We start from the raw sequence: 24,856 nt of genomic DNA, 5'->3' as shown, positions 1-24,856 counted from the left end.
TTTTCAACGAAAACATCAAACCCCTTCTAAAGTTTTTGCTTGTTTTTGTTAAGGTTTATTTCATGAAACATGTCTTGAATTCAAACTCATCAATGGCTTGAAAACTGGTGTGATGCTACCAAGTGGAAGAAAACGTGACTTTAAAAATTAGCTGCATGAATTGAAAAAAAAAAAAAAAGAAAATTTTTTGCTTTCTAATTTTCACGGAATTTTTTTATTAATTGTTACTATCCCAATCATTTCCAATCCTATTAATAGAAGAAGATTATTCCTTTTATTGGGGTTTGAAAAATCAATTGGCAAAGAAAAAAAAGAAATTTATTGTTAGAACATTAGGGAAGTCATGTCAGACACACTGATACCATTGAGTATCTCTAATGAATACGTGCCAATTGAGTATCATTATAAATTGGACATCAATCATCAGAAACCCAACTTTAATGGTGTTGCGATAATTACAATTGGAAAAAACGACCAACAAACAAGTCATGTGGACAAACAATCTGAAGAAAAGCCTTTTAGTATTACCTTGCATGCCAATAAATTGGTGCTTACAAGTGCAATAATTGGTGATAAGAAATTATCAATCAAATATGACAAATTGCAACAAAGAGTGACATTTCTGAGTCCACAAACATACTCCCAATTAACCACTGATAATTGCTTGGTAATGGAAGTCAAGTACATGGGACAAATTAAAACCATCAATACTTATAAAGATGAAACCCAAGGGTTGTTTAAAACCAATTTTTTAGATAACGATAGTGGAAAATCAGACAACTACATTCTTACCACACATTTTCAGCCAATGGGTGCCAAACAAGTTTTCCCTATTATTGATGAACTAACCCATAAGCCAATGATAAAGTTAGATTTGAAAACTTTGAAAAAATTTCAAGTATTCTGTAATGGTGATGAAAATGATGTTGTATTCAACGATGATGATGAATGGAAAACAAGTAAGTTTGTTTACTCAAAACCCATTCATCCCGCTATAATGGGATTTCTGGTTGGTGATTTTACTTGGCAACTGAGTAAAACAGTAAAGACGAATAATATTGAGGATTCAGTTAGAGTATATGCGCCATCGGGAGAGATATCCAAGACTAATGTGGCTTTAAGAATCATTGAGAAATATTTACCCAAATTGGAAGCAGTGTTTGGCAAATATCCATTAAATCATATATATTTCGTGGCCATTCCATTTTTAAAAGATGGGGTGATGGAGAATTGGTCTATGATTAATGTAATTGCTCCCAATTTGTTGATTGACGAAAACTATTCCAACAACCAAGATGAGACCCAATTAACTGAATTGATTGTTCATGAATTGGTCCACCAATGGATAGGAAACTGGGTTTCGTTTGATAGTTGGAGTTGTTTGTGGTTTAATGAAGCGTTTGCCACATGGACGGCACGCAAGATTATTGGTGCAAATACTACCCATAGCAACGATGAAATGTTATCTAGAGATTGCTTTTATGATGATGGTGATTTTAAAATAGGCAGCATTTTTCAATATATGGAACGCAACCAGAGCCCTGGTTTAAATGCCACTACCGAATCAATATTCAGTACTAATATTTACGAAAAAGGTATAATTCTTTTGAATATGATTGACGGGATTTTTGAAGCAGAAAGTAAAGATTTCCTTAGAGAATTCGCTACAAAAATAATTGAAGAATACCAGTCAAAGTCAATCAAAATCTTTGACATTTGGCAAAAATTGAATGACGACATTTCGATTGACTTACCAAGTTTTGTTTACTCTTGGACAAGAAGTAAAGGGTATCCATTATTGAGAGTCACACATCAAGAAACTGGTAATAATCCATCGAAAAAGAAGATTGCTATTGAGCAACATACTTATTTCCATAATATGACGACCAAAGAAGCTGCAATCGAGGATACTCCCTATCATATTCCTTTATTTATCAAAGCCAAAACTACTGATGGTAACGAAAACAACAAAAAAACTAAATTGATCAACTTAATGATGACGGATCGATCTATTGAATTAGATATTGACCACCAATTGATAAATATAAACACAGGCTATAAAGGTTATTATCGGGTATTGTATGATCACTTTGACGTTGATAATTTGTCGTTAATGGATCCAAAAGATATTATAATGATAATTTCTGATTTGGGAACTGTCATGGGGACTCCAAATTCAAATAGCAACGATTTAATCAATTTTATTTCTTTGATGGGGGACTTGCTAAAATCAAAAGAGTTTAATTGGGAGATATGGGAATGTGCCTTGAGTTATTTGGAACCAATTATCGATATCTTGCGTCATTTCAGCGAATTTGATAAATTTAACAACCAATGGTTAAGCAAATTTACTGGTGATTTATTTAATGCAATCAAATGGGATAATAATTCCTTAGATAAAATCTCGAGAAATCAGTACAATAGCTTAGAGTGGAAAGTTAGATCATCTATTTTGCAATTGAATATCAATAACACGAGCAGTACTGGTGAGGCAGCATACAAAGCGGCCCATAAATATTATCAAAATTTTATGAACTCAGGTATTAACAAGAAATTTACACCAAAAGAGATACTACCTGCTGTATTCAATGTTACCATGAGCAAAGCCTCGATGAAGGAATATAAAAAAGTTTTAGAGTTAGTTAAAAATGCCAATGTATCTCTTTTGAAACAAACAAATGCGAGCCAACAAGATTTGCAGACGTTAAGTTTGACAAGTTTATCGTTTGTGTATGGTTCTGGTGCAGATGTTGAGTTGGTTAATAAAACTTTGAACTTTGTCAACAATAATATAGATTCCAAATTGATCGAATTAGGATTGATTGGGTTCACATTCACAAATAACCAACGAGTGATTGACCTTGTTTTCCATTGGTTCAAGTTAAATTATGATAACTGGATTATGAGGTCCTTACGTAAGGGAAGTGACTGGTCAAAACAAATTGGAATCACTACACAAAATATCATGAAGATGATTATTATGAAAATGATGTCTAACAATGAAGAAAATAAATTAAGATTGAATGAATTTATCCAATTAAAATTGAAAACTTTACCAAACCATGGGTTAAAAGAATTGGTTGATGATTGGCATTTGGAAAATGAAGAAAGTGTTAGAATTGGCTCTTTCTATAATGATTTATGTGATCACATTTGTTTGAAATAAAAAAAAAAAAAATTGCTAACATTAGATGCATATCTTGCTGAAAGAATATCAAAATTTAAAAGTAGTTTAATTTAGTTTGTAAATAGTTAATAATAGAAAGTTTTGCTACACATAAGACTATCGTTTGATTTAAATACTTTTACCTCCAAGGGAATGACTGACTAAATGTTCCATTTTGTAACATAACCTGTCTTGACTTTGAACATCAATTAACCAGTTATAATTACCACGAGATGAATTCGACAGATTCCTCAACTTTCAATAGTATTACACAAAGCTGGTCTAATCTCAGAATTCAAACCAAAGACTCACTATCATCAAAAAAAAGTTCAAAAAGTGCCAAAGCTAAGGTTAAATATTCCATTCAATGTTTTGATCATTAGTACGTTTGCCTACCAGGGATAGGATTGAACAAGCCAATCTATCAACATCAACCAATTCCTCACTCTTAGGATTGTTATTTTGTTGATGTTGATTATTTTCATGAGACAGTAGTTGTTGCGAGAAGGAGCTGTTTTGATATTTTTGGGAATTGTTTGAAGGAGTTGTTGGCAACAGCAGAGAAAATTCTTGTTTTTCCATTTCTTCGGCGTCTACCTGACCATTGATCATCATCTGATCATGGCTAAATTTTCCCGGTGACGACGATAATACTGGTGTTAGTGTTGTAGTTGAAGATGGTAAGGGAGGTAATAAGAATTTCTCTTCTTGGCCCAGACCTTCATTCTTATTAGCTAGTCTTTCATTTTTGAGACTAGGATCATAACTGGATGTTGGAGAATTGAAGTCAAATAGATTATCGTAATCATAATCATAGTCTAGGGAAGAGTATGATATTGAGCATGGTGAGCAAGTAGTGGTAGTGCTAGTAGCAGAATTAGTCACTGTTGATATTATTGTGGTGGGTGATTTAAATTTTGAGATTGGTAAGGAAACCGACGTGGATCTTGAAACTGGAAAGACGTCGGTGGTGCCAATAGTACTGCCATTTTTCGTTGATGATAGTGATATGGATCTAGGGGAAGACTCACAAGAAGAAAACACAGAAGATTGTCCTGTAGTGTTACCATTTGATAACTTTATAGATGAGAAAGGTGAACGAAACGAAGATGTTGAGTTTGATCTTGTGGGTGGTCGTGACCACGGCAGCAAAGGTTTAGTAGTGGTTGCAGTCAGTATTATTGCTTCATGTAATTCATTTTTCAAGGATTTAAGCTTTGATTTGAATGTGTTATTTCTTTTCATAGTTGATAACAGATGTCCTGACAATTGTTGTTGTTGATGAAATGACGGAGAGCTATTGGTATTTGTGTTGTAAAATGACATCACTATAATCAATTATATATATAAATAAATTTCTTAAAAAACACTGTAAAATAAAGCAAATAAGAGATGTGGAAAAATGTGGAAAATAAAAAAAAAAAAAAGTTAGGTTATATATATAATAGGGGGAGAGCGAAGAGATGTTATATGTTTTGTTTATAATTTGAGGCCGTAGCAATTTTTTTCAGGGGGGGGGAGGGATGGCCGTAGTAATGGTGAACAAAATTGGTCCAAATTGGGGAAGTTGAAAAAAAAAAAAAAAAATTAAAAGGCCCCTAAACAAGCAAACATGACACAAAATAAATTCCAATGTAACACAAATCGACTCAACCACATCACTAATACTATCACTACTACTCAATTATATTTACACTCAATAATTGCAAAAGGTAAATCCGATTGGATTGTCGACAACAAGAGGTCTATGCTGTTCTCTTTTTTTTTTTTTTTCCACAACTGGAAAAGGGTCGAACTTTTGTTTGATTGCATCTCCCTTTTCTTTTAAGAAATACAACAAATTCTCTTCACTTGTTGATCGCATTCCTTCAAGAATATAACCTAACTTTGATTCAAATAGCCAACAAAAGGAAATAACTGTTGAATAGGGTGTTAGACACTTCTGATAAAAAAGGATTAGCATTAACCAGTGATTGGCTTCATTCATTAAGATATAGAATTGATAAGTAAACAATGAGAGAGAAACATAATGAAAAGTGTAGATATAATGTTAGTAACTGCCATTACAGTATTTTGGAAGCTAGCCTGATAAGCTGGAAGTTCTACAACCGTTGGTAGAGTAATCATTAACTGACTCAAGCAGCAACAGTGGTTTGGTGGTAATCCCCCCCCCCGACAAACGTTCTAGACTATCTATTTCCTAATAAGGAAAGTGGGGCAAAAAATAAGAAGTGGCGGAGGCAGATCTTATTGTAAAATGAACAATAGCAGAAACCTAGAAAAAAACATACACAAAAACAACAACAACAACAACTATGTGAGAGAGAGAGAACATTAAACAGGAACATAGAAAAGTCTCCGAAAGGACACACATTCATAACCGTCAACATTCACACACAGCAATATTTCCACAGAGAAATAGCTCAGAATCCTTCATTCATGTCTGGTCCAATTCAACCTCTATCGTTACTTTTGAGTGAAAGAATAGGCAACAAAGTCGCACAGAACAAGTAGTATCGGTTAAAAATTGGGGTTTGGTAGTAGATCTTGTGGTAGAAACCATTGTTAGGGTTTCTCCAAACAAAGAAACAGATATGATGTCGCGTAATTTGGTTTCAATTGTCATGAAACATTCCACTAAATGAAAGATAGATTCAATAATCAAACATCTCTTACAATTACTAACAGTATTAGCTTAGTTAGAGATGAATCTCAGTTTCATAATCTATTGATGAAACTTATAGAAATCAATACATTCCGTTCAATCATCATATAGCAGTGAATTCTCTACATCTGTCAATCACTTATTCTTGAATACCTCTTTATTTCAACAGATTGTTTTTCTTACTTCTCCTCGGGTTTTTAAAAAAAGGGAGGAAAAATGTAAAGTAAACCAATGTTATTAATTTCTACAGTTAACCACGTCTACCTTCTTACGTCTCTACCGCCACAGCTGATTACTATTTCTTTTTTTTTTTTTTCATTTTGTTGGACGTTTTCACGTGACTCGATACACAACAACTGCTGAACAGTTCAAATCAACGAACATTTAAAGTTTAACCTATAATGTATCAAACAGTTCTGTCAAGCTTAAAAAGGGGAAGAAACATTGAAGGGAATAATAAGTTGGAGATTGATATTGATATATTGAAATAAAGAATGCATACTATACAAACATATTGATTGGATGATATTTCATCATATTTCGTGATGTCCTCTATTTTCAGGTTTCTTTTAGATAAGTATTAATTAGTTCTTGATTTTAATCATTTGAAGGTTTTGCACCATCACCCAATTTTGGTGGGAATCCATTCAATTCTGCACCGGTGCTAGATTGACAAGTACACCATTCATCTTTAGGTGAATTGGACATGGCTGTTGCCACGTGTTTACCACATCCGAACCATGTAGCTCCATCTATGGTTTTGATTTCTGTTAGTATTTATGTATAATTCGATGAATACCGTAAGGTCAACAATTAGTAGTAGCAATGAGTGAAGTACCCAAGTTGTATAAAAAGTGATACATACGACAAGTTTCACAAACAGCTGGTTTACACATTTTGTTATTTCAAGTTGATAAATAATTATGAGTACTAGAAAGAAAGATAAAAGGAAATAGGGGGAAAAAAAAAAAAATCTAAAGTGGATCAAGAAGTGATGGGATATACATATATTTATGAAGAGAGAGAGCGAAAGACGTTAGTCAATTCGTTCGTGTGTGGGTGAACAATAAATTTTAGTCATGAATCAATCTTTCTCCTCGTATATGTGTACTATTATGCATAATGTAGGTTAACTCTAAATATTGTAGATATATTTCAAAGTCCGTTGATAGTAGGTTGGTGGAAAGATCGGGGCAGAGGAGGAGGAGGAGGGAAAATTTGTTTGATTCCGTTCCACCCTCCTCCACAAAAGATGTTGAGAATTTTACTTATCAATGGGCTGAATAATCCCGGAAATTATACTACAGGTGTTATTTCCGACACTACTTTATAAGTTTCCTAAAACCCCATACCTTTCTTAGTTAAAGAGATTTATACATTCAAACTCCATTCATTCGATAAAAGGTTGATTCACTCTTTTCTATTCATACATTTTACCTATTTACTGTCTTTCTTTTTTTTTTTTTTTTTCAGAGTCTTGACTACTAAACAATTTTGCTTCTTGTACCAATTCTTGCTTTTCATGTATAAGTTTCAATTTCTCTGCTTCTTCTTCATCAATTTCTTCTTCCTCTCTTTGTAATAATTCCTTCTCAATATCCAAATTCTCTTGAATATTCCATAATTGAGCGTACAATGAGTTGGGTTGTTCATTCAATAATTGCCAATGAGTCCCTTCCTCTACTACTTTCCCCTTGTTCAACACAATTATCTTATCGGCATCAGCAATAGTTCTCAATCGATGAGCAATACTTACATTAGTTTGATGTTGTTGTTTAAATATCAGTCTAATGGTTTTCAATAATGCTTGTTCGGTATGAGTGTCCAATGCTGATGTTGCCTCATCGAAAAATGTAATTGGAGCTCGTTTCAATAATAATCTAGCCATGGCTAATCGTTGCTTTTCACCTCCAGAAATCATCATTCCTCGTTCTCCAACAATGGTTTGAACCCCATCGGGTAAATCATCAATCAATTTATTTAATTGAACTTGATTTATCACTCGATGTATTTCTTCATCACTGGCATCCAATCTTCCATAACGAATGTTTTCTAATATGGTATCATTAAACAATGGAGTTTCCTGAGGAACAATCCCTATTAGTTTACGTAATGATTCTAGCAGAACTTTACTAATATCTTGTCCATCAATTAAAATACGACCTTGATCAATGTCATAAAATCGGAAAATCAATCGTAATATCGTCGATTTACCACTCCCGGATGGTCCGACAATGGCAACTTTTTGTCCTGCAGGGATAGTAAAAGTAGCATTGTTTAATATTGGACGATCTGGATGGTAACCAAACAGCACATTCTCAAATCTAATTTCTCCAGGCAGCAGCAAAGATTGGTTATTGTTTAATCTAAGGGGCGGAGCATTTGGTATTTCTTTAATTCTGATTGGTTGATTCTGTAATTGGAACAAATTTTCCATATCCAATAAAGATTGTTTCAATTCTCGATAAACTGAACCAAGGAAATTTAATGGGACACTCAATTGGAACACCAATTGATTAATCAATACCAAATCACCGACAGTTAATTCGCCTGTATAAACACCTTGACATCCCAAATACATCATTGCTGTCAATGCCAGAGTAAATATAAAATTTTGCCCACTATTAAGAAAAGCCAAACTAGTAGCAATCTTCACACTTGATTGTTGATATTTCATCAATGCCTTGTCATATTTCGATGCTTGATATAATTCATTATTGAAAATCTTGACACTTTCATAATTAATCAACGAATCCAATGCCACATTGGCTGCTTGATTGTCAGCATTATTAGCTTGTCGTCTAAACTTAGTTCTCCAAGCTGTGGTTTGAATAGTGAAAATCGAATACGCTAACATGGTAGCAAATGTCATGGCAGCAAACGAAGCACCATAATTATAGGTTAATATCCCACAGACAATAGAAATTTCTAATGTTATAGGGATAATATGAAACACCATAGCTGATAAAACATAACTGATACCTTTAGTACCTCTATCAATAGCCCGAGTTAATCCTCCAGTTTGTCGACTCAAATGAAATTGTAAATCCATATTCAATAATTTAACAAAAGTATTATAAGCAACTCGACGAATTGCCAGTTGAGCTACACTAGCGAAAATGGCATTACGTAATTCACCAAACAACACAGCACCAAAACGAGCCCCACCATAAGCTAAAATTAAACTACCAATAACCGTCAGAAATATCCCAACCTCATTAGTCCAATCGATATTCATTGTATCAATGATTTGTTTAAAATAAAACGGCACTTGTACATTTAAAACTTTGGCCCCAACTAATAAAGATAATGCAATAATTACACGAATCTTGAAATTGAGATTGTTCTTTGGCCAAATGGTTTTAAATAATGATTTCAACATGAATGATTCACTACTGTTGCTACTGCTACTACTATCATTGTCATGTCTTGGTGGTTTTACATAGGATGGTGCTTTTGGTGAAGATTTGGGTGATATTGAAGCTGACAATAATGATGAGCTAGATCTAAAATTAGAATGTGATTGGTGAGTGAAATATCTAATACTGGGTATCTTAATTGAACTAGAAAGAGACGACCCAGACACTAATGGCGAGGCTAGCCTCACTGGAGCTAGTTTTATCAATTTAACATTTCTAATAAACATCTATGACAAGCGTGTATGTGTATGTTAATCTGTATTGGGTAGGCATATAAATAAAAAGGAACACTATATTAACGATGTAATTCTAATCAAAGTATATAGATGATGTTATAAGAATAGATAGCTAAAAGGAAGGTGGGTGATACCAATGGAAATGAAGTAAAAAAGTGTGGCACCCCACCGAAGAGAATTCATTCAGTGTCTCACATTTTTTTTTTTTTTTTTTTTCATTTTGTTTGTTTGTATCTTTTTGTACGAGCCAAACCACTAAGTGACTTCCACTACTTGAAAAGAAAAAAAAAAAGGTAATGTTTTGCGGATTTCGGAAGCGATGCCCAATGTGCTAATCTCTTATATGATTAGTAATATCAATGGTAGTAGTAAGTAATGCCGCCAATTAAATAATTGCAGTATTGAATTTGCAACAGATTTTCATAATAACTGTTTACTCAGAAAGGTATTAATTCTATCATTCTGTAAAGTTTTGAGAGAAGTCGGAACACCTCCAACTCCGTAGAATACTGTTATCATCCGATTTCAGATAGGTGGACATGAGCTATATTCAGATATAGATGTGTATATATATATTTATATAGGTTTATGTATTTTGCTTGCATAAACAACTAGAAATCTAATCCAATATCAACACTTACTTTAATTCATTTAATGATTCTTCAAGGGCTTTAGTTAACTTGTCAACATGACCAGCATAAACTGAATAACCCATGTGACCGACTCTAAAATATTTACCAACCAATTTCTTATGGATCCCTCCGGCGACAACAAAACCTTTTTCAGATAATTTTTTCAACAAATCAGGTCCATTAACCCCATCAGGGAAGTAAACTGCAGTCAAACCGTGAGCTGCAACTTTATGATCAACTGGCAAGATTTTCAATCCCAATTTTTCAACACTAGATTTGAATTTATCAGAAACTTGAGCATGTTTGGCAAATCTTTCATCAATTGGTTGACTCAAAATTTCATCCAATGAAGTTTTTAAAGCAGTTATTGTTTGGACAGCTGGAGTAGCAAAATAAGCACCATTCCCACTTTCATAAGCTTTCATGATTGGAGTCCATCTCTTTAATGAAGCAAAAAAAGTTGATTCCTTTTCTTTGTTCAATGCCTTGGCTAAAGCTCTTTCACTGGCATAGAAAATTGACAAACCTGCTGGAACACCAATAGCCTTTTGAGATGCTGTTAAAGCAAAATCAATACCCCATTTGTCAAATTCCAAATCTTCAACAGCAATGGAACAAACACCATCAACAATAATTAAAGTATCAGGAGATACTTTTTTAACAACTTTGCTAATGGCTTCAACATCACTAACTACCGAAGTTGAGGTATCAACATGAGTTATGGTAATGGCAGAATATTTCTCCTTTTGCAATTGTTCTTCAATTTTATCGAAGGGGACAACATCACCAACTTCAGCGGTCAACACATCAACGTCAGCTCCATAAACTTTAAGACATTCAGCAAATGAATCGGAAAAGAAACCAGTACTTAAAACTAAAACTTTTTCACCTGGATTCAACAAGTTACTTGATGCAACATCCCAACCCAAAGTTCCTGATCCACTCAATACATAACCTTGAGTGTTGGCATCAGTAGATTTAAACAATTTTCTCAAGTTTTTCAAGACTGATTGGAAAGTAGAAATGAATTCTGGGGAAGTATGAGCTTGTGATGGTGTTGCCATTGATGCTAAAACATCATCAGAAAACTCAATTGGCCCTGGAATCATAGTCAATTTATGTTCAGGTTGTTTATATTGGAAAGACATTTTACTGCTGTTATTACTATTATTATTAATATTGAATAGATTAGTGGTGGTTGTTGAAATAGATTTAAAATTCGTTAATGTAGTTGGTTTGAATAGTTTATAATTGAACTTATTTATTACTTTTGAAGTTGTTAATGTTTTAAACATTCAAAAAATAATGAACCAAGTTAATGAATAGTTATACTTGTGTATACGGGGGGGTAGATAAGAAAAAGAGAAGCAGAAGAGACAAGAGTATTGAAAAAAAATTTCAAACATTTAAAGAGGGTGACAATCAAAGTAAATTTTTGTTGTTGATTAATATGGTGGGGGGGGGGGGGAGGGGGGCCAATGGAAAGTCTGGAGAAACGGAACTTTTTCTTTTGGGTTGATTTTGATTGCTCCAAACTTGTAACGCTTTTCTCCCGCTTCGCCCCCACCACGTCTACTACCACTATGACTAACAATTTTATTCGAAAAAAACTTTCCTTTCTCTTTTTGTTGTTTGAGCTGGAGATAACCGAGTCACGTGGAAAAAACCTTGATTTCCGAAATAAGTAATACTACGCAGCACATACACACATAATTACTACAACAACCGTTTTCTTAATAGTCATTATATTTATATACGTAAAGTTTAGTCTTTAGACTAGCAGCTTTGATTAGTTGTTTAATTCGATTTAGTTATCTTCCTCAAAAGCTCTGAACAAATACCTGTACCACAATAATAGTGACTTGCTATGGCTCTGGTCCTTAAATCGGGAATAAATCTTCCAACAGATTAAATAATAAGTCAAAAGCTTTAAAAAAGACTCATATCTTTTAATTGATAAGTCTTTTCATGATTATTTACCGGAGTTTAGCTATATATTTGTTCTCATCTGAAAGAAATTTTCCTTTAACTTTGATTTTTTCGCAATTATTAGCAGTCAAATATGGTAAGATGAAGCATAAACCCGATTATTCAAAAATTGTTTAATCTACTGTCTAATTTGTTTCGGGAAACAACAAGCAAAACACTGTTAATTTCTTTTCACAGGTTCACTTGTATTTATAGATATATAGTATAACAAACAAGATGTATAAATGTGCAAGTAGTTTTTCTTTCTTTAATCCTAAACTTTCTTTAAATATATTGACTTTGTGTTTCATTAATAATTAGCAATAATTATTTTGTTATGAAAAAAAAAAAAAAGTGCCAAAAGAAAGCTATTGTAAACTGAACAACAAGAACCCTGTTGTTTTATTTTGCTTTTCTGTTTTCATTTTCAACTGTTTGATTGTATAAATTATATAAAATTACTTTAGTTTTCAACAGCTAGCCTTAAGCATTAACACAAGTATATTGTGACTTACTGCAATAGTTGGAATAAAACATACTTATTGGTGGGTGGAACTAACTAGTCCATAGAACTCAACAAGAGCTAAAGAGAAAAAGAAAACAGGTCTGTGTGGGGATAAAACTGTATTAGATTAAATTGACCAAAATAACCCACCACTCCCTTCCCCGTACTAATAAATACAGCCTTGTAAAAGCCCAATTAACTATTAACCAACAATAAGGGGGACGGGGCCAAAAATGAACAATTTAGCTATTCAAGAATATTTTGAGCTTGCATTAGTATTTATTCAATGCGTTTATCATTACCTTCAACAGCAACAACAACAGCAACAACAGCAACCAAAGAAGAAAGATGAAGATGAAGCAAATCCTGAACGAAACATTGCCATAAATTCAATATTGGATTCTATTTCAAGTAGGTTGTTTGCAATACATTTTCAATCCACCATTTATCAGAGAATACCATTGTTTGTCATATATACTATTGAAAGTAATGAAGGTCTGCCTTATGATGAAACTAGATTGTCACCAACAATATCGACGAATTCATTAACTTCAACGGCATCAACACTGTCAACAACATCTCTTACTTCAAGAATGACATCTGATGAACCACCTCCTGCTCCAACATTACCACGGTTATTATTACCATCCTCACATTCAACCTCAGAGTTGGATTTATCAGATCCTTTACCTTTACCATCACCTTCAGTTTCCGCTTCTGTCTCACCTATGCTATCGCCGTCATTAACAACATCACCACCACCATCACCACCACAACTGCCACCCTCTATACCAATGCAATTTCCATTACCACTACCATTACCACTACCACGACCAGAACCAGAACCAGAACCCGCCCAACTACAATTGCCTGCTATAGCACCGCCACCGCCACCTTTATTAGTAGAAACAGAATCACCAATACCAACACAGCTCAGAAATGAAATTGTTCCACTTCACAATATTGATCAAAGTTCTAGTTCAGACACTGAAAGTGTAGTTGGTGTAAAAGAATTGAAAGAGTTAATTAAAGGTAGAGAAGTATTGACATTTGGACCAGATGGTTATAGTCAATCTATAAATGATGAGATTCTTCCTCAAATGACCCTGTCAACTCCACTGTCAACATCGTTCACTAGATTGACAAAATTGCTTGATACTGAGGGCAATGAATATTTATTACACCTGAATGGATTTGTGACTCCCATCATTAAGAATCATGATTTAAATACCATGGAAATCAATTCAGTAATGGCTAACTATAACAACAATACTAACAATGGTTATTCCTATAATAATAGAAGTACGGTTTTGCCAACAAATGCTGCTGGCTTATCAACAACAATCCCACCATCAACTACTACTGCAACCACCAATACCAATAGTAGTGCTATGGCTAATGGTGCAACGAATACATTCTTATCACTAATTAACAACAACAACAACAATACTAATAATGATAATAGAAAAAGAAGAAGATTGAACCAATCCCCTTATAGAAACTTGACTACACGTAATTCTCGTGCACCAAATAATGATCGATTAAAAGAATTTCAAACCCAAATTTTAGAATTGACTCAATTTTATGGTGATTTAGATCTAGGCACTAATAATCGATTTGGAGCAGTTGATTCAACAACAATAATCATTGGAACCATAAGTCGTTCAAACAGTTCAAAATCTAGTTTCCGTAGTAGTTTAAGAACTAGTTTATGTAAGGATGATAGTAGTCAGTCATCTAATTCTCCAGCTAGTTTTAATGTGCATAAAAATAGATAACAAGCTAGAAGAAGGTTGAGGTATTCCTTTATATCTTTTTTTTTTATACACACACATATATATATATTAGTTAATTTGTTTTTAAGTAGTGTTTTAGTTTTTATTATTCCTATTAATTATTGTGAATGTTTTTGATATGTATTTTAGGTGTTTTATCAAGATGACTGATTGGATAGAACGAATCAAAACCTGACTATACAGATATACTTAAGTTGTTTCATGTGTCAGTTTGTATATATTTCTGGCAGTTTGCAACATATGTCTGGATATATCTATACAGTTGAAAAGAGAAAACCAAACACGAAAATATTTTTTTTTAGCCCTCCTCATCATCTAGGTCTTCCCCCTTCAACATTTCACAGAGATCAATAAACAATTTTACAAACACAGCACCTCAACTCAAAATATGGTTCAATCAACTTTAAAAAGTGACTATAATAAACAATCAAATCTGGTTTTCAATGAATTACTGAAGCAATTAACAGAGAAAGAGGATATAACAGTGTTCAAGATAACCAAAAATGATTCAATCAGGAGTAAAGTCGATGCCATATTGAAGTCTATCGAACAAGATAAGTTGATATTCTTATCTGGACTGTCAAATTCAATTGCCAAACTAATATGTATTACAGAAATAGTCAAACAAAAGCAGAATGGACAACAAGATCCGCTGGAAAAATTGGATCAATATAATAAACTACTACATATTGATAGTACAGTAAATCCAAACTATAAGCCCATACTGGAAAAAGAAAATGAGCAAACTGATAGAAACCAACTAGAGAAAGAAGCTTTACAAGAAATCAAAGGTCCCAAGATCTACACATTGCCAGTGTTGTACATTTTAATTGGTAAACACTCCATAATGTCCAATATAGAGTTGGTTAGCTGGACGAAACAAGACAAGTAATGTGTAAGTGTATATTGTATAACTTTTGATTCAATAAAATTTGAATTATAAGGTTGAAAGGAGGGATATACTGTAATAAATAACCCTGATAATGATCTATGCCGATGGATAGAAGGACGGTATATTTATTTTTATCCTTAGGTACACGTCTTGTAATCTGGACACTACTCCAGCATTATGTATAATATACAAATTTGTTGCTTATTGTTAAGAATTTTTCTATTGGGTAGTGTGGTTTTGCAACAACCAATGAAAATTCAGTCTTACTACTCACCACTCATTATAGAGAAAAATCGTAAGATGGAAGAAAAACCTCTTTTAATAGAGAAGACAGAGAGAGACAAAAAAAAAAAACACCTATAAACCTCCCAATTGGAAAAAAAAAAAAAACTAAAAAATAAACCAACTATCAATTAATACTTCTTCATAGTTATTAAACATATTCATACATAATGCCAGTCGATCCAGCTACTTTTAAATTTGATACTCCACAATTCGACCCAAGATTCCCAAACCAAAACCAATCCAAACACTGTGCTCAAGCCTACGTTGATTACCATAAATGTGTCAATGTGAAAGGTGAAGAATTTGAACCATGCAAAATCTTTTTCAAAACTTTCACTTCATTATGTCCATTAGATTGGGTTGAAAAATGGGACGACCAAAGAGCTGCTGGTAAATTCCCAGTCAACATGGACGCTTAGAGTTTGAGGATCCTGTTCTTTTTTTTTTTAATGATGATAGCTTTTGTTTTACATTCAATATTATGTCAGTTTTGATTAGCCCTTTTTAGGTGGGATATATATTCTTTTTTGGTTTTTTTTTTTTTTTTGAATTTTGTCATTGTCGTTTTTGGAATCCCCTTCATTTTTAACTGTTTTGTTTTGTTTTTTTTATATAAATATTCCTTCCATTACATGTCGATTATATACAAAAAGAGAATGAAATAAAAGAAAAAGAAAAGAATATTGAAACATTTTTGATTTTGAGATTACTTTGATAATCTTATCTACGTAAGAAGGAATGAGAATAGAATTGCAACTTTTATGTTTTTACGTTTCTATGAAGACCTGAAAAAAATCACCAGAAACTATCTTCAGACCAGTTGGTAGACTTACTAGTTGATTCACTAGCAAACAAATCTGCATAAGGGTCAGCGTTTTGTTTCTTCTGATATTCATATTGTTTGCTCAACTCCTTTGCCTCTTTTTCTTCTTGTTTTCTCTCATTAGCAATTTCTTTGATTAACTCATTCTGTTTGGAAATAAACTCATCAGTTGGTATTTCTCTCTTTGTTTTGTTCAATTTATTGATTATAGCATTCTCCTTTTTCACAACGTTAAACCTCTTCACAAGTTTATTATTTTTGAAAGTAACTGTACCTATATCCATTGACCCGTCTGTATGCAAATTTTCAACCGGAGTATATATAATGGATACGTTATTTAATTTATTGCCCTTTATCGAATTGGCTTTGGTCAACTGTCCTAATTGATTAAGCAAATCTTCCTCTATTTGGAAACTTGCAAAAGATTTGAAACTTTTTATTTGATCTTTGGTCAATTGCAAATATACATGTGCTGACGAAAGCTTGTCAACATGAAACCAAATGTTCTTGGGATGAGAATGCTTGATTAATGGGTCATTTTCTACTTTATCTCTTCCCATATATATGGTTGCTTCATCAGCCTGGGAATCATCAATAGCAAAGTCAGCCAATTCATCATCTTTTGCAGTCACTTTTGCCGTAAAGTAGTACACCATGGTGGGAGTTAGGGCTGAATAATCTAAGCAAAAAGTAAAGTGTGGTGAAGCAAAAAAAAAAAAAAAAGAGAGACACAATTTGAAGTTATAGTTCCATCTTAGAAATGATTTGCTTACCACTTCTAGATAATCATCAGAACCCATCCCTTTTTTTGATAATAAGAATAACCCAGACAATAGATTTTTTCTATTTCTACACGTTGTTTATTTATACCTTTAAAGAATTAAATTTCTATACGTTATATGCCACTCCCTGCTGGAACCCATACAAATCTGGTAGCTCCACATAAGGCAATGAACATGTAAGTCACAACAAATAAGCTGTTTATACAATAATCAAATCCATTTCTCTTTCTATTAATATATCAATCTACATTATTAAGTAAAAACCATTAAATTACTAGTTGTTAATGAGCTTTGTGTTGCATATACACATCTATATATATATCTGTGTACGTGTATTAAATTGTCAACCCATACACTACCCTCTTACTTCACAGTAAAATTTTTTTTTCTTCTTTGATTTTCCATTTTGGCCACTCAAACCCAAAAAAAGAGAGAAAGAGACAACAACTTCTGAAAACATCTTCTTTTATTTGAATCAATTTGTTCACAAGGCAATTACTAAAAACAAGAAGCTGAATTAGAGTATATATTGACTACTGATTAGATCTTATATACTATTACAACAATAAACCAAAACAAAAGATCTATATTTTTTTTTTTTTTTTTCCCACACAAGGAGAACTAAACCCAATTGCCAATTGTTATACATTTCCATTTGATTGGTTTATATTCTTAGAATTAATCACCACGAAGTTACATTACTCCGCCACATCATCAATTAAAGAAAATCACCTTGAACTAACACCTCAACTGTGAGTTTTTAATCTATTAAACTAAAATTCTATTATCGTGTCTTCATCACCAGTAAACCCTAGCCCATTGGGCCAACAACACCAACAAATAATAGAACAGCAAGTCGAAAAGGAGCCATCTTATAGAATAGAGAATCCCGAATTAACCAAAGCTATTATCAATCAGTTATCGATATTATTAACAACTGCTGATCACGATAATTTGGAATCACATTACCAACAAATCAGATTTATTTTAGCTAAACAAGTATCAAACCCTATTGTTCTTAGCAATTATTACGAAAAGCTTGTTAGTTTTATTAGATTTTGCAATTATTCTAACACTAAATTAACACCTATTGAAGAGTTATTTTCTAAAGAACTCGAAGTTATCACAAAAGACTTGAAATACTTTGATTTATTGTTTATTCATTTATCCAAGTTATTCGACACCAAAAGCATTGATATCATTGAATTTGTAAAGAGATTTAATTGCGACCCAATCTTATCCTTTATATTTTTAGTCAAGCTTGCTGATACTACATCTCACGAAAAAATCGACAGTTACATAAAGGAGAATTCCATCGACTTATTAAAATCCTTAAGATCCCAAGAATTTCCAGCAAATTACAATTGGGAATTATTGTTAGATTGTATACTAAACACCCCATTTTTCCCATTTATTCACAAGCTTCTAACATTAAGTTCATTGAAAGCATTTAAATCAACTATCGAGCCAGTCAACAAATTTTATCAAAATATATTAAAAATGTCATTCAAGGAATTATTAATCGAAATTGGTCCAGAAAATTTATTACCAGAAAAATTGTTACCAAGCTTATTGCAGATTAAACCAAACGAAATTGATCAAGGCATAGCATTAATATTAGCTGAAATATTAATACCTGGGTCTCAAGGGTTATCCCAAGGATTGACTTTTGCCAGTAGCTTACCAGGTTCAAACGCCAAAGGTGCTCAATTACAAGCATGTTTCAAATCTATCGAGAGTTCCGGAAAATTCAATGTCAACTGGTACGAAGTGTTTAATCACGTGCATCAATATTTATTTGACTCGTCACAAAGAGATATCCAACCATCAGTTGGCAGCATTACCCAATTCTTATCGTCATTAGATTTCAAGCAAGAACCAATAGATATATTTTTGAATTACGAATGGTGGTTCAATAAAACATTGTTGTATATCTTGCACTCACTGGATGCATCGCAGGGTGGTTATGATATATCGTTGCTGCCTAATTTAGCTTACTGTTTTGAGGAAGACAAAAACACCCCCCAAACTAGAAGGAACATTTTGAAGTTTATCAATGTCGGTAAACTAGAAATTCAAGTAATAACCAAAATACAACAGCAACAGCAACAGCAACACCAATTGAGTGAACAGGATAAAAAACTAAACACTTTTTTAAACCAATTATTCGAGCATGATTATCGTGTGTTCCCCGAGTATATTTTGGCTGCAGCATTAACTGTCGTTGAGAAATCCCAATTTATAAATGACTTGATTGATACCTTGTTTTATTTGTTGGTAGATAGCGCAAGTCCTTCGTTGCCCAAAGTAGTACGTTTGCTTAAGGAATCAGGGCTTGCAGCCGTTAAATTAGCTGACTACTACAAGAGCAGAAAAACCATTGCTGCAGCTGATAAAGTGTTGACCTTAGCATCCAGTTTTGAGTTAACCCAAGAAATATTGGATATATTTTGGGCGTTTGACCTGAAAATTGCTATCAAGCTTTTGGTAGAATCAAGTCTTTTCGGATACGACTACAAATCTGTTATTGAATCCAAGCTCAAGGATCCACAAGCCAAAACATCCATTTATCAAGCATTGTGCGAAGCATTGGACGAGCGTGCTCAAAAAGATTATGAAAGGGGCCAGCAGGTTCAGCAAGCACAACAACTTCAACAACAACAAGCGCTCCCACCTCATCAAGTTTTAAAAATCCCCACTGTTTATTATTTGCTCGAAAAAATAAAATCAAGCAATGGGGTTATTGATGCTAAGACATTGAGAAACCTTCAATTGTTGTTGTTGACAACTTATCCAAGATTAATTAATTTTGGAAATGGTCATGATGAAGCCATTTTAGCCAACGAGGAGAAATCTCCTTTTTTCCCACCTACCGTTGAGATGGAAATGAAAGCTTACTACTCTAAAATGTATAACAAAGAGCTTGAGATCAAAGAGATTGTTGATATGTTGACTCAAATGAAGGCAAGTGACGATCTCCACAGTCAAGATGTCTTTGCATGCATGATACACTCGTTACTAGACGAGTATAAATTTTTCTCCGAATATCCGTTGTCAGCGTTGGCTTCGACATCTTTGTTGTTTGGGGCGCTTTTAGAAAAAGATTTGATTCAAGGTACAACCTTGACTGTTGCATTAAATTTCATTTGGGAATCCTGTAATCAACCACAAGATTCACATTTGTTCAAATTTGCCGTGCAATCATTGTACAACTTCAAATCAAGGTTGCATGAATATCCAATTTATTGCAAACATTTGTTGGAATGTCGTTCATTATCTGCCCACGCTAAGATGTACCAGATAGTAAAGGATGCAGCTAATGGTATACCATGCGCCACTGGTGCAGCTCCTACCCAAACTAATACACCAGAGGTTGGTCCAAAATATCAGTCCATTAATTATGTTGACAGAACTATTGGTTATGCAACCCAAGAGGGACCGCCAGAGTCCATCAGAGATAAGTTGTTATTCAGTGTTAACAATATGACAGGTGAAAATCTTAGATTATCCGAAATCCAAGAGGTATTGACTGAGAGCTATTTTGCGTGGTTTTCAGACTACTTGGTGTCGGACAGAGCCAAGGCAGAGCCAAACAACCATGAATTATATTCCACGTTGGTCAAGTCGTTGGGCAACCCAATATTTTTTGAGTATATTTTGAATGTTTCTTTGAAAGAGGTTGATCATATCATTCGTAATTTTAAAGATTCAAGAAGTGAAAGAAACCAATTGAAGAATTTAGGTGCTTGGTTAGGAAGAATCACATTAGCCAACGACAAACCATTGAGGAGAGATTATATTGCATTAAAGTTCTTGTTAGTGGAGGCATATGATTTCAACTCATTGCCATTGATTCTTCCCTTTGTGTGTAAAATCTTGGATCAGGCTCAATATTCAAAAGTGTTCAAACCACCAAACCCTTGGGTTGTTGGGGTTATGAAGGTTTTATCTGAGTTGTATGAATGTGCAGACTTGAAATTACAATTAAAATTTGAAATTGAAGTGTTGTTGAATTCATTCAACATGAAGATAAAAGATATTGAACAAAGTACTATTATTAGAAACCACAACCCTGAACCAGCTGCATTGGCGAGAATGTTTGGTATCAGTTCACAATCAGTGAATTTGGCTAATGAAATGACAAAATTGTCTTTAGAAGGTTCGCAATTGGCTAACAACATGCAAGCACCATTCCCACAACAAATAATTGAATCTAAACAGTTCCCGGGAATTTCCCAACCGCAGATGCAAAATGTTTTACAGCAACAACAAAATTTACCACCACAGCAACAGCTTCAAGGACAGTTACCACCACAGCAACAAGCAGAACCTGCGTTGGATACCAGCTTCAGCACTTTAATTGGGAATTCCATTTTCACCCAGCATGCAAATTTGCGAAGAGCATTCCAAGCATCTTTATCTCGTGCTGTTAGGGAATGTACTCCACACATTTGTAACAAAGTTGTGGAAACTGTTGTTACTACTACCAAAGCTTTAATAACTAAGGATTTTGCCACAGAACGTGATGTTGAGAAATTGCGTAACAGTTATCACAAATTGGCATTGCTGTTATCTCATGCAATGGTGTCATGCAATGGAAGAAAAGCATTGGTAGAAACCATTGAGGCTACTATGTTGCAGTTGTTGGGAAACAATCCAAATGAAGTTCCTCTAGCTGAATTGAATAATGCCATTCAAGCTAATGTTGGCTTATGTGTTGATATTGTTGATGTGTTGGTCGGGGAAAGTATTCTTGATTTGATAGAGGCAAGAATGCAGACAGAGGTATTTTTGCGTGAACATCATAATGCCACAGTTCCAAATGAACCGTTTATTGAAGAAGGGGCTAGTGAGTACTCGTTGAGATTACCAAATCCATTAGGGTTAGCGCCTACTGGATTGAGTACACAACAATTGAAGATTTATGAACATTTCGGAGAAACAAGAGTGGATCAAATTGTACCCCCTCCAGGAAGTGCAGCTATAACACAACAGCAACCACAATCATTGGCACCATTACAACAACAATCACAAGCGCCAGCTGGTGTAGGGGTAGGAGCAGTAGCACCACCACCACAACAACAGAAAGAACGTGTTGTTGCGCAAGCACAAGGTGTTCCTGATGATATTGTTTCCTTTGAACAATTGTTTGCTGCTATTACTGCCAATTGTGACAAAGCAGTTCAACTTGTTTCTGAAGTCACAGAAACCAAATTAGCAGATTTGCCACCAAACCATTCCATTATGGCAGCATTGACTCAAGCTTTAGTTATTGCACAAAGCAATGCCATAAAATATCCTGAGTTGTTATTAAAGGCTGCACAATATGCAGTTAACTGTTTGTTTACCCAGGCGCATGAAAACCCAATGAGTAATGAGATTTATGTTGTTATTTTGGATAAATTGTGTGAATATTCGCCTTCTACAGCCAAGGATGTTATCTGGTGGCTTGTACACTCATCTGATCAACGTAAGTTTAACATGCCAGTTATGCTTTCATTATTAAAGGTTCAATTGATCCAACCAATTAAATTAGATTTATCCATTGGGAAGTTGATTAAAGAGACAAACAATCCGGTTGTGGTAAAGTTTGCAGCTAGTTTGTTGACCAATATTTTCACATCAGAGGATATGCGTCCTATTGCGTTACGATCAGAGTTTGCTAATACATTAGATGCCTTATCTAAATACCAAGGAAATGATCAAAGCGATGAACATAGACAAGCAAAGGAAGCAACTAGTACATTGTTCAAACTCTTGAATGAGGCAGCACCAGCGTCAAACCAATTATTTGCCCAATTGGGTTATATATTTGCTGAATGGGTAAGATTGTTGACTCATGGAGACGAGGCAACACATGAATTGCAGATTGAGTTTGTCAAGGGATTGATTCAAGCAGGTATACTCAATAATCCTGAATATGTAAAGACTTTTTTCAAGGCAGCTATTGAGATTTCCATCACTTCGTTTGCCACTGAACATGAGTTACGTTCAAGAACTCAACATGAAACGTACCTTGCTGTTGATACTTTGGCTATGTTGATTGTTCGAATTGTTTTATTGATTGAAGATTCTAAGCAGGCCATTGACTATTTGAAGAAAGTGTTGGGAATAATCATTTTGAATTTAATTAATGACCATGAGACTTCAAAGGCTAATTGGAATGAACGTGCGTATTTCAGATTTTTCTCATCTTTGTTATCGACATGGTGTGATGCTTCAGTTTTGGATGAAGAAGCTACTGTTAATTTAGATGTTGAATTTTATAATTATCTTGGTGAATTATTCAATGCCTTGCAACCAATTGTTATACCTGGATTTACCTTTGCTTGGATTTCATTGATTTCGCATCGTATGTATTTGCCCAAGCTATTGGAATTACCAGAGAGAAAAGGATATTCAACATTGGTCAAGTTGTTGAGTTCGGCTTTGAAATTCCAACAAGTTTATGGTAACAAGCAATCATCGAGACAACACGAACATGAGCATGAACAAGAACAAGAGCATGAACAGAAAGATGAGAAAGAGAAACAAGAAAACTCACAACAAGGACCTGATGTGATCAATGTAACCTACAAGGCTATTAACAGAATTTTCATTGGTATTTTACATGATTTCCCTGAATTTTTAGTAGAATGCCATTATCAATTAGTGACTAATATTCCGAGGGGATACATTCAATTAAGAAATATTGTTTTATCGGCTACTCCCAAAGATATCCATGTACCAGATCCTTTCACTCAAGGGTTAAAAGTTGAAAGATTACCTGAGATCAATGAATCACCAGTAGTATTTTATAAACCAATTGAAGATTTGAGTAAAGTTGGATTGAAGAAACCGGTTGAGAACTTTTTGAGAATTCCTGCGCCAGGATTGATGAGAACCATTTATAATGGATTAAAATTGAATCAACCTAAAGAGGTTAATGATTTGGGATATGAAGAAACAATTCATTTCAATATAAAGTTGATCAATGCGTTAGTGTTGCATGTTGGAATATCCAGTGTTGCTGATAGATTACCGAACAACCGAGGATTTAACACCAAATCATCACAAGTGGCACTATTAGTTGATTTAATGAATTATGGAAACACTGAATTCAAGTATCATTTGATCAATGCTATTGCTAATCAATTGAGATATCCAAATAGCCATACCCATTGGTTCATTGGTATTATCTTACATTTCTTCAGTAATAACAATATTTGGAACAGTAATAGCAATAAGTTGGTTGTACAAGAGATTATCACCAGAGTTTTATTGGAAAGAAGAATTAGCAATAAACCACATCCTTGGGGATTAACTATTTTATTTACCGAATTGGTTAAAAATGGGGATTACGGATTTTTTGAATTACCATTTGTCAAAGATTCAGTTGAAGAGGTGAAGAATATTTTCAATGTTTTAAGTGTCAATGTTAAAGGGTCAACTCCTTAGTTAATTTAATTTTTATGAGGTTTAATGGTCTAGTTTACATACAAGTTTTCTTTAATGTTGTTATTATTATTATTATTATCTAATACACATACACGCATATATATATAAATCGTTTACTCTTTGTTTTGTTGTAGTTATTATTATAGGAATAAGCGTTTTTCCGATTTTCCGATATTTGATGTAAGATGCGGAAATTGTCGAATGTGTTAAGATGACAAGTTTTCCAAATCCCCAGGTCGTGTGCCATATA

At 33.8% G+C, this 24,856-nt stretch overlaps 9 protein-coding genes across 9 annotated transcripts; 5 read left to right on the top strand and 4 right to left on the bottom strand. All coding sequences in view use genetic code 12, as the record gives it.

Annotated features, from left to right (window-relative positions):
• Positions 1-343: 343 nt before the first annotated feature.
• CD36_64950 (metalloprotease, putative) lies at positions 344-3,166 on the top strand (the record flags this gene model as incomplete). The annotated part of the gene is made up of 1 exon (XM_002421145.1): positions 344-3,166. One exon carries the CDS (start codon positions 344-346, stop codon positions 3,164-3,166), a length of 2,823 nt encoding a protein of 940 aa, XP_002421190.1.
• Positions 3,167-3,517: 351 nt separating this feature from the next.
• Positions 3,518-4,492, bottom strand: CD36_64940 (conserved hypothetical protein; the record flags this gene model as incomplete). Its single annotated transcript, XM_002421144.1, has 1 exon — positions 3,518-4,492. One exon carries the CDS (start codon positions 4,490-4,492, stop codon positions 3,518-3,520), a length of 975 nt encoding a protein of 324 aa, XP_002421189.1.
• Positions 4,493-7,272: 2,780 nt separating this feature from the next.
• CD36_64920 (mitochondrial ABC iron-sulfur cluster transporter, putative) lies at positions 7,273-9,477 on the bottom strand (the record flags this gene model as incomplete). The annotated part of the gene is made up of 1 exon (XM_002421143.1): positions 7,273-9,477. One exon carries the CDS (start codon positions 9,475-9,477, stop codon positions 7,273-7,275), a length of 2,205 nt encoding a protein of 734 aa, XP_002421188.1.
• A 646-nt stretch (positions 9,478-10,123) lies between these two features.
• Positions 10,124-11,413, bottom strand: CD36_64910 (alanine-glyoxylate aminotransferase, putative; the record flags this gene model as incomplete). The annotated part of the gene is made up of 1 exon (XM_002421142.1): positions 10,124-11,413. The coding sequence occupies one exon, from the start codon at positions 11,411-11,413 to the stop codon at positions 10,124-10,126; it is 1,290 nt and encodes a 429-aa protein (XP_002421187.1).
• A 1,411-nt stretch (positions 11,414-12,824) lies between these two features.
• On the top strand, positions 12,825-14,369 carry CD36_64900 (conserved hypothetical protein; the record flags this gene model as incomplete). The annotated part of the gene is made up of 1 exon (XM_002421141.1): positions 12,825-14,369. One exon carries the CDS (start codon positions 12,825-12,827, stop codon positions 14,367-14,369), a length of 1,545 nt encoding a protein of 514 aa, XP_002421186.1.
• A 406-nt stretch (positions 14,370-14,775) lies between these two features.
• On the top strand, positions 14,776-15,279 carry CD36_64890 (conserved hypothetical protein; the record flags this gene model as incomplete). The annotated part of the gene is made up of 1 exon (XM_002421140.1): positions 14,776-15,279. The coding sequence occupies one exon, from the start codon at positions 14,776-14,778 to the stop codon at positions 15,277-15,279; it is 504 nt and encodes a 167-aa protein (XP_002421185.1).
• A 452-nt stretch (positions 15,280-15,731) lies between these two features.
• CD36_64885 (cytochrome c oxidase polypeptide VIb, putative) lies at positions 15,732-15,983 on the top strand (the record flags this gene model as incomplete). Its single annotated transcript, XM_002421139.1, has 1 exon — positions 15,732-15,983. One exon carries the CDS (start codon positions 15,732-15,734, stop codon positions 15,981-15,983), a length of 252 nt encoding a protein of 83 aa, XP_002421184.1.
• Positions 15,984-16,359: 376 nt separating this feature from the next.
• On the bottom strand, positions 16,360-17,043 carry CD36_64880 (dnaJ-like protein, putative; the record flags this gene model as incomplete). Its single annotated transcript, XM_002421138.1, has 1 exon — positions 16,360-17,043. One exon carries the CDS (start codon positions 17,041-17,043, stop codon positions 16,360-16,362), a length of 684 nt encoding a protein of 227 aa, XP_002421183.1.
• A 1,626-nt stretch (positions 17,044-18,669) lies between these two features.
• Positions 18,670-24,606, top strand: CD36_64860 (subunit of the CCR4-NOT transcriptional complex, putative; the record flags this gene model as incomplete). Its single annotated transcript, XM_002421137.1, has 1 exon — positions 18,670-24,606. One exon carries the CDS (start codon positions 18,670-18,672, stop codon positions 24,604-24,606), a length of 5,937 nt encoding a protein of 1,978 aa, XP_002421182.1.
• Positions 24,607-24,856: the final 250 nt, after the last annotated feature.

This window comes from Candida dubliniensis, chromosome 6, assembly GCF_000026945.1.
Source record: "Candida dubliniensis CD36 chromosome 6, complete sequence".
Classification (NCBI taxonomy): domain Eukaryota; kingdom Fungi; phylum Ascomycota; class Pichiomycetes; order Serinales; family Debaryomycetaceae; genus Candida; species Candida dubliniensis.
Note: the sequence above shows the minus strand (reverse complement) of the source record. Positions and strands in the feature narration are given on the sequence as shown.